This window comes from Penaeus monodon, chromosome 1 (assembly GCF_015228065.2).
Source record: "Penaeus monodon isolate SGIC_2016 chromosome 1, NSTDA_Pmon_1, whole genome shotgun sequence".
Classification (NCBI taxonomy): domain Eukaryota; kingdom Metazoa; phylum Arthropoda; class Malacostraca; order Decapoda; family Penaeidae; genus Penaeus; species Penaeus monodon.
The window spans coordinates 48,297,936-48,307,935 of NC_051386.1; the positions used below are offsets into that span (position 1 = coordinate 48,297,936).

At 31.2% G+C, this 10,000-nt stretch overlaps 1 protein-coding gene across 1 annotated transcript in view; it reads right to left on the reverse strand.

Moving 5' to 3' along the window:
* LOC119576929 (protein vav-1-like) overlaps positions 1 to 10,000 on the reverse strand; it is a 33,312-nt gene that overhangs the window by 14,401 nt on the left and 8,911 nt on the right. Inside the window, exons 4-6 of the mRNA XM_037924584.1 lie at positions 8,974 to 9,072; positions 8,757 to 8,807; positions 8,063 to 8,205 (exon numbers count right to left, since the gene is read on the reverse strand). Of these exons, the coding sequence (XP_037780512.1) occupies positions 8,063 to 8,205; positions 8,757 to 8,807; positions 8,974 to 9,072 (293 nt within the window). The remainder of the gene's footprint in view (positions 1 to 8,062; positions 8,206 to 8,756; positions 8,808 to 8,973; positions 9,073 to 10,000) is intronic.

Consider the following 10,000-nt stretch of genomic DNA (forward strand, 5'->3'; position numbering starts at 1 on the left):
GGTTAATGATTAACAATCAGTACTCATGGACAAAATGCACGAAGTATGTATTGGACAGATAATGAAATAATATGCATACTGAGCAAAGGACAACACATCTTGAAACTCTTGGAATTACTTTCTTTATTTCAAGTGTCCTCTCCCTCGACACTTCTGCCACTAAATACCTTAAAAGAAGGTAAGTATTTTAACAACCTTTTTCTAATCATATTCCTAATAAACATTTATAAAGCCAGGAACTATAAATCATTCATTAGCACTGGTTTAATCAAAATACCAATATCACCTGCATAAGTACACCAGCCACTGTCAAAAAATGCACCAAGACAAATAATTCTAAAACTGCTTAACTGATATGCATCTAGTGGTTTGATGAATAATGGATGATCCTTAGACAAAGATACAATTATTGTCCTATTATGGTCTCTCCGTTGCTTGCATAATTCCTCTATTTGAGCTTTTAATCATAGTCAGTGGATTTTTTCAATTTCAAAATAGAAAACAAGAAGGAAACTAGAAGAAAAATATGCACCTTTCTAATATGACGGGTGCTGGAAAATGCCAAGTATGTACCATAATGTGTACATTCATAGCAGATAATCACTGGAACAGAAAATAATGTTAAAGCATATCCATATCAAAAACTCATATGACTGCAGACATTAAAATCAATCCAACTACAAGATTCTGTGTAGAAAAAATGCATTACAATACCCAACAAGTATCATAATCAAATATGACATCCCAGAGGAAAAGTCTACTTCCTTCATATATTTAATATATAAATAAAAGATGAGTCACTGGAGAGCAAAATTAAATTCCTGTTTCTTTTACATACACATATATATAATAATCCAGAAATATAAATATGCAAATACACAAACACTTCAGTTAAAATTAAGTATAAAATGAGCCTTTCAGAGAAATGTTATGGACCTTATTTTCATTGTCATATTTTCTTCAAGTGGCATTTATTATGCTTACTTCTGCACCAGACTTTGTAACATTTGTATTTGCACATATTCACTGCTTGCTTCTGCTTGTGCATGATCTGTAATGAAGATGATTTCTAAAGCACAAATGCACGCACATGCACACACGCACAACCACACATATACCCACCCACCTAACCAAATCCAAACATGTACACATGTACAGACACACCCACACAAAAATGCAGAAACACTCACTAACTCTTTCTCCTCAACCATGAACATATTTGATGAATATTTAAAATGAATATATATGAGGTAATGAATGTGAATAGGTGTGTCTTTTGTGCATCAATTCAGCAAGCCAGACTAACTGATCTTATTTTTTCCTAATTGAGCACCATCATCTAAAAAAACAAAACAAGTTGTTGATCTAGCAAACTACTGACAATGATGACATCACTTACACTTGTACAGCATACAATCATTCAGTAGATAAAGGCAAACCAAAACATTATAATCTTATGGAGAAAAAAGTGGGAGGGAGTCATTATCAAATTGCCATTTTTTTTAATGAACATATACTGTACTTAAAAAACCAACTATAGTTCTCAGTTTATCATTCAATTCATTTGAGAGATGAGACGTTGAATTCTTTTGGCTGTCACATACATGAAAAGTATTCTGGTACCAATGATCTGAATAAATTATGCTTTAACAAGTATATGGAAGGAGAAGGAATGAAAAGAAAATATAATACTTCAATATATCTGTAAGTAAATAAATGCCCCTTTCAAATTCCAATAAAACTTTGATAATAAAGTATGTAACACCAAGCATACCCTATATAAACTACCATTTCTACATATACTACCGTACTATGAAATGTCCAAAAATAAGGAAGAAAAATCAATTGTAGTTCAACTGGCATTCAACTTTTACTGCTGAAAAAGGAGTAATATATATATATATATATATATATATATATATATAATATTATATATATTATATATATATATATATATATATAATATATATATTATAATATATATATATATATAATATATAATAATTATAATATATATAATAATATAGATATATATAATAATATATAATATATATAATATATATATATATATATATATATAATATATTATATATTATATATATATATATTAAATAATATAATATAATATTATATAATAATTATTGTATATAATAATATATATATATATATAAATATATATATATATATATATATATATATATATATATATATATATATATAAATATATATATATATATATAATATATATATATATATTATATATATATATATATATATATATATATATTAAAATATAAAATATATAATATATATAAAATATATATATATATATATATATATGTATATATATATATATATATATATATATATATATATATGTATATATATATATATATATATATCTTCTAATCTACTTGTGACATTGAAAACATACTTTCCACAAACCTACACCTAGCTCTCACTTCAAAATTCCTTTTTCATATCCCAATCGCATCCAGACACTGTTCACAGTAATAACAATTAACCTTGATTGCACTCAGAGTATCAATAAACATTACAAAAAAAAAAAAAAAAAAAAAAAAAAAAAAAAAAAAAAAAAAAAAAAAAAAAAAAAAAAAATTGCACTTATTATTCTAAAGAGACAAAGGCCAAACCACATTTAATACCTGAAATCTCCAAGAAATGTCTCATGAAAAAGTTAGATAAACTTACAGCACCAATCCCCTTTGAAAAGAAGAATATGTAACAACGACAATTTAAAAAGGTGTCATACAATAGTTTCTAATAATATGTAATTAACACCTTAACCACTTATTCTCACCTGTGTCTTTCAAACACACTTTTTTTATCTTCTGAATAAAGCAAAAGAAAATGTTCATTTCCTTACATGTCTACCACCTTGTAACTATCTTATTTCTAAATATGAACAATTAGTTACCTCTAGCACTGATGTCACTATAAAACATTCACATTCACCTTCCTATATTAAGACAACTCCTTGCAAATCAATTATGAGCAAACACTGTCAAAGGGCTTCTGTCTACCTTTGTGGTTGCTGTTGTCCCAAAGCAATTACTTCAATAGAAATCAAATTATTCATTAGCCACAGGCTAATGGCAAAGGAAATCTTAATAACATGATTAAGTAAAATAACATGCCTGAAGCACACAAGAGTGAACTGCTGCAACTTATAATCTACCCTCCTTGAAACCAAACACATAAATGAGATTTCTGTACAAATATATTTTTCTTCTAAACTAACCTACTGGATATACATATATATATATATATCATGGAATATGGTAAGAAAAAGTGGACATCAGAAAAGGTTAAATTAACTATACATATGAAGATTTGGCACAAGATGCTTTCCCTCTGACTATAATGGTTCAAATTTCTCCAGTCTGAGGGCTTCTGCATCAGTTACATGGAGTTTTTACCTTAATTCAAGATCATCCGCAAAAATTACAGATGCACATAACAATGGTTCTACTTTATGTGACCCTATACAAATCCCCCAGTTTCTGAACTTTCACAAAGCAGAAGTACCTCATCCTTAGTGCAAATGTCAAACATTTCAAATTTCAAATTTTCTTAATATGCACTATAACAAAAACAATTTTTCTGCAACAATATATAAATATATATATATATATATATATATATATATATATATATATGTATGTATGTATGTATGTATGCATGTATGTATGTATGTATGTTGTATGAATGTTGTATGTATGTTATATGTATATGTATATATGTATATATATGCATATGTATGTATATATATATTATATATATATTATATATATATATATATATATATATATATATATATATAATATATATATATATATATACATACATATATATATTACGCACACACGCACATGCACACGCACGTGCACACGCACACGCACACACACTCACACCAAAACACACACACACACCCAAACACACACACACATACCCAAAACACACACACACATACCCAACACCACACACACACACACACACACACACACACACACAACACACACACACACATACACACATATACATATACATATATACATACACCATCTGTCTTATTGAGTGTCCAGGGCAACTCTTATGATGTGAAACAAAACCCTAATTGCTGTATCCCAGCTGGAAAAAAAATTGACCAAGAGACACTGACTACTTAGCAACTTGATCTATCTCCTTGTCCACCATGCAACATGAGCCAATTGGAGCAGTCAATTTTTGCACTTGCTCTACATTTAGAGGGAAGATAGAAGGTAATTCCCCCTTGCTGCAAAGCATTTAAAGAAAGTATATCACTTGCTACTGGCAGGGGTCCACCTACCATGACAGACTTCCCTGAAGTACTAGAACTGCTACACTGTGTACATATTAACACCAATATGATGCACAATTTCACATTTTTGAAGACCCAAATATGAAGCATTCCCTCACTCTTACTATGTTTATCATGTGAAGTACATAGTCTGCCATTATTGGGAGTGTTGGGAGGGGGCACAGTGTGAACTCAAGAAGAAGAAAATCCAGGTCCAAACCTCTTACATGTCAAGCAATCATGCCTAATAAGACTACTCCAAATGTCTAACTCTGTTGGTGTAGGAGTCATGAGTAAAGTTGCTATGTAAACAATCTTGGCAACTGACATACAAACAGGGTGTCATTTCACATAGAAAGATTAACCCTGTACAGTATATGAGATATGTAGCATATACATATAGACATAAATATGTATATAATGCATATGTATATATATTTTGTGTGTGTGTGTGTGTGTGTGTGTTATGAAAACACTGTTCCACTAGAAACTTGAACTACTGGATCGGCTGTAAAACCTGTTGGTTGCAGCATTACCAACCAGCAAGGGGGTCAGTTTCCAGGGTGACATATTCTCTTGGGAAGTATCCCATCTGAAAAGAGGAAAGTATATTCAACTTTGAGAAAAGGAATACCCTATTTTTCATACACAAAAGGATCCTAAAGATGAAATAGATAAAATGAAATCAAGACAATTTGCAGTATTTGCAGGAGTCAATTGTTAAGCCTTCCTGCCCAGAAAAAAAGGTTCATCTGTATAACTCTTAATGATAGTAACAATGTTATATTCATAACAATAAAAATAATAATGATGATGATGATAATAATAATAATAATAATAATAATAATAAAATAATAATAAATGTTAATAATAGCAATAATAATAACAATATTAATGTTAATAATAAAAATAATAATAAAAGTATCAACAATAACAATATCATAATGACAGTAATAACAATAACAATAATAACAAATATAAAAATAACAATAATTGTGATAATCATAATAAACAAAATAATAGAAAAAGAAAAACAACAATAACAACAACAATAATGATGAGAATAATAATAATCATAATAACAATAATAAAACAACAACAATAATAATAATAACAATAATATCATTAATAATAACAATGATGATGATGATGATAACCATAGTGACAAAAACAAAACTAACAACAACAATAATAACAAGGACAAGAACACCAATAATAATAAAAATAATGATAATAATAATAGCAATAACAGAAAAAAATAACAATAGCAATAATGTGAAGACTACTTAATGAAAGCAGTCTATTACCATCTAGATGCAGAATAACAATTGGAAAATACAGACCCCCAAAAAGGGCAAAAATGGCAAAAATATGTCCATATAAACAGAGTTCACAGCACAGCAAAAAGGAAGAAAAAACCCTTGATACAACAATAATACAAATACAATAATAATAATAACAATAATAATAATAATAATAATAATAATAGTAATAATAGTAATAACAATCATAATAATATTATCAATAATAATAATAATAAAAAAAAAAAAAAGATAATAAGACTAATAATAAAAATAATAAAAAGCAATAATAACAATGATGATGCCAAAATGGGATCATGATGATGATAGTAATAGTAATAATAATATTAAATAATTATAACAATATTAGCACTAATAATAACAGTGCTATTATTAAAAACAATAATAATGAATAAAAATATAAAACAAAAAAGATCAGGGAGGTCTGGTAAAGTGACTCCTTGGTAACTAAGCACTTGCAAATCTACCTATATACATTTAATATATAAAATATACAGAGCATAGACCTGGAAACAAAGGGTTACCATAAACTGAAAAAGTACACAAGAGTATTGGTTTTGTCTTAGATTTTATTATTGTTTTGGGTACGATATGTTTATTTTCTTGAGTATCAAGTACTCTTTTCACTGTACTTGCTTCATGTAATGCTGAAAATATTTTACTAGTGCTTTTGTGTTATTCATGCTAGTGTGTTTTTAATTTATGCTTCACTGTGACTTCAATCTAATTTCTATGCATTTAGCTGATAGTTACCATATTTCAGATTTGTTTTCTCCTTGCACCTGCAAATGTTACACTAATGCTCATCCACAAATTATGACCAAGTGACTTTATTTTCCTAATAACAAATGTAGCAAGACAACACATACCATGACATGAAGTTATAAATGATGAGGACATACTGATAATATAAGCATACAATCAAAACAATGATGTGGAAGAAAGAACAAAAATTCTCCTCCAAATCCTCCTTAAATATCTATAATGCAAAAAGGTTCTACATGACCTACAACTAGCAGAGTAGATGCCACCAAGTAAAGACAACTCCATTACTTAAAAAATACAGAAAATGAACTTGCTCTTTCTTCTTACCCTTGATCCAATTCGACCCTTCCACCAGCCACGGCCCTCTCCTTCTCTACTAATTATTATGACTCTCTGCCCTTGGACAAGCCTGAGGTGTCCAGCTCCAGGCCCCTCATATGGATATCGTACTATTGCTGTGTCATATATTGGCCGACGCAAACAACAATCAAGCCTGAAAGACAAGAGAGTTTCTACAGACTAATTCTACTTAATGAAAAATAACATAACCGTTTGCTTAGGCACCTGGACTCTGCTTTATGAAATGCAATATTTTCATTCTCCATTACTCTTGGCTTGCAATGAAGCTTTTGAGTAGCAAGTGTGATATATAAGGACATACAAAGCGAAAAATAAAAATAAGTCTAGATATTTCATAAACACAGAAATCAAATGAGAATTTTCCATAGTCTCTTGTCAGGATATCTGATGCTGAGCTTCGTCAATAAATACCAGCAACCCCGTTGATATACGGACTTTCAGTCAATATGACAGTCCTAGTTCATGAAAAGCAATGAGCCTTCTTCGCTATTCTCATGAATAGGTTTCCTATCTCACTTCCAGTTAAAATACAGGATGAATTATTACATAAACGATGTAAAAGAAATAACGACAAAAAGAATTTAAATACTAATATGCATACATTCAAAACAACACATGAGATGTGCAGAGAAGAAAGAGAGATAAAGAAAAAAAAGAATTTTATAGAGAAGTAATGAATGAGACACGAAACAAACGATGAGAGTAGACAAGTAGAATGAGAGAGAGAGAAGAGATAGGAAGAAGAGAGAGAATAGAAAGAGAGAGAGATGAGAAAGGAGAGAGAGAAGAGAGAGAGAGAGAGACGAGAGAGAGAGAGAGAGAGAGAGAGAGAGAGGAGAGAGAGAAGAAGAGAGAGAGAGAGAGAGAGAGAGAGAGAGAGAGAAGAGAGGAGAGAGAAGGAGAGGGAGAGGGAGAGGGAGAGAGGAGAGGGAGAGAGGAGAGAGGGAGAGGGAGAGGGAGAGGGAGAAGGGAAAGAGAAGGAGAGAGGGAGAAAGAGAAAGAAAGAGAAAGAGAGAAAGAGAAAGAAAGAAAGAGAAAGAGAGATAGAGAGAGAGAGAGAAAGGGAGAGAGAGAAAGAGAGAGAGAGAAAGGGGGGGAAGAAGAAGAAGAAGAAGAAGAAGAAGAAGAAGAAGACAGAGAGACAGGGAGGGGGAAAGGTAATGAGGGGTGGAGAACGAAGAAGGGAAGTTTAGAGGGAGAGAAGGAGAGTGAGAGAAATAGAGATAAAATCAGAACAGAATCTGTAGGACTTCTCTGTCACAACAATACTTACTTGAGCGACAAAACAGGCTGCTCGTTGTGGTCTGACCACCGGAGGAGAAAGGTCCCTTCAGCCGCCAATCCTAAGTGAATTGTAGCTTCATTCCTTGACATTCTCTCTGCCCACCAAGGATACTCCTGCACCTGGAGGTTATCCTTCAAAAAAAGATACAGTTGCTTTGATGACAAAAGCTTGCAGCATAAAAAGGCAGAAGGTAAACTAATCAACTCTAGTACAACAGTGAGGGATTTTAATGACAGGGATCTTATACACTGATAATAGTATTGTTCAAATAATACTTTTATCTATTCTCATTTATAATGTATCACTATCTATTAATATTATGTGAAGGCAATAAAATCTAATTGCACAAGTTCTTTATTCATTCCTCACAAATCTTGTTACATGAATATATTAAAAATGTGTTCACATTTCCTGCATTCAATAGGCAATAAAATTAGGAAATGTGTCAAATTATATGATATCTACATAAGCTTTTGTCTATATCAGAATTTTAAATGATGATGTGAATGATGATCAACACCATACATATATCTATCTATCTATCTATCTATCTATCTATCTATCTATCTATCTATCTATCATATATATATATATATATATATATATATATATATATATATATATATATATATATATATAGCTAACCTAATTACCCAATTCAACAGAAAAAAAAAACACTCACCGGTATTGGAGGCTGTGGTGCATTGTGGGGGACAGCCAGCGAAACAGAAAACTATAAAAGAGTAGATTAGCCAATGAGACATGAATATTGACACCAAATTATCATTTCAAGAGAAAACCTACTGCAATGCTTTTCATTTATCAAATACAAAAAAATTAATTCATTTAAGTACAGAGAAACACACATACACACACACACAAAATCAAGCATTACTTACTTGATTCCCTGGGTATTCAATAGTACACGTATGGTTCTGCGTTAACTTGTTCAGGCAAGACTTATGAACAATCATCTTACACGTTGGGCACTGATAGCCCTGTTGGTGGAAAGCAGAAATAATAAATGAGATAAAGGCTAAACAGTATGTATAGGCAATAAATATTGTAAGAAAAAGATAAAAAGAGTAGTATTAATAACTTTAATGTAAGATCACTCAATATATAAGGAATAAACTCAAGCTGTGCATTACATCTTTATTCCTTGCATGTCTGAGTGAATGTCTTCTATGATTTTTGGTGCTCTCTCTGCAGAATAATGACCTTCTTCTTTTCAATGGTTCCTCTTCCATCCCACATAAAAACCTGTAGTCAGTCAGTCGTTTCTTCCAATCATCACTCAAGGCCTCAACTGGCAAACTTTGTGCTGAATTCAACACACGTTTGCTTCTTAATGTAACCCCTGTCATAGCCTCTTCACCCTCCTTTTCACTGGCTTTTCTACTCATGGAAAACAGGCTCTTCGTCACAGATCTCTGTAATCCCTGATAACTTCTGCCTATGTGGCTTAAACTCCTCTGGAACTTTCTCAAGGTCCCTGGCTCTTGCCACACTATGAGATTCGAAGGAAGCTTCAGATGGTTGTTGGCAACTTAATGCTTGGTTTGGTGCTGATAGAGGTGATAAGCTCGAGAGAGATATCTTAGATCCGGGTTCACTTCCACATCGAATGCCATACTCATCCATTTCCCTTTCATATTTGCCAAACATATTGTTCAAGAATCTGGAGTCACAACAGCTATACCAAGTATGATTTATTCTAAATTTGGGTTTTACGAACATCGAAGATCATTGGAACAGCACTCTCACTTCACAAGGTAATGGCATCTTAGTGTGGTATGGCATAACTGAAGCTTCCATGACAGGATGTGACATCCTCTATTTTCTGATAACTGCTGACGCAAATACAGAAGCAATTCCTATCACGGCTTCTTAAAAAAACTTATATCTTTTACATCTTTATCATTA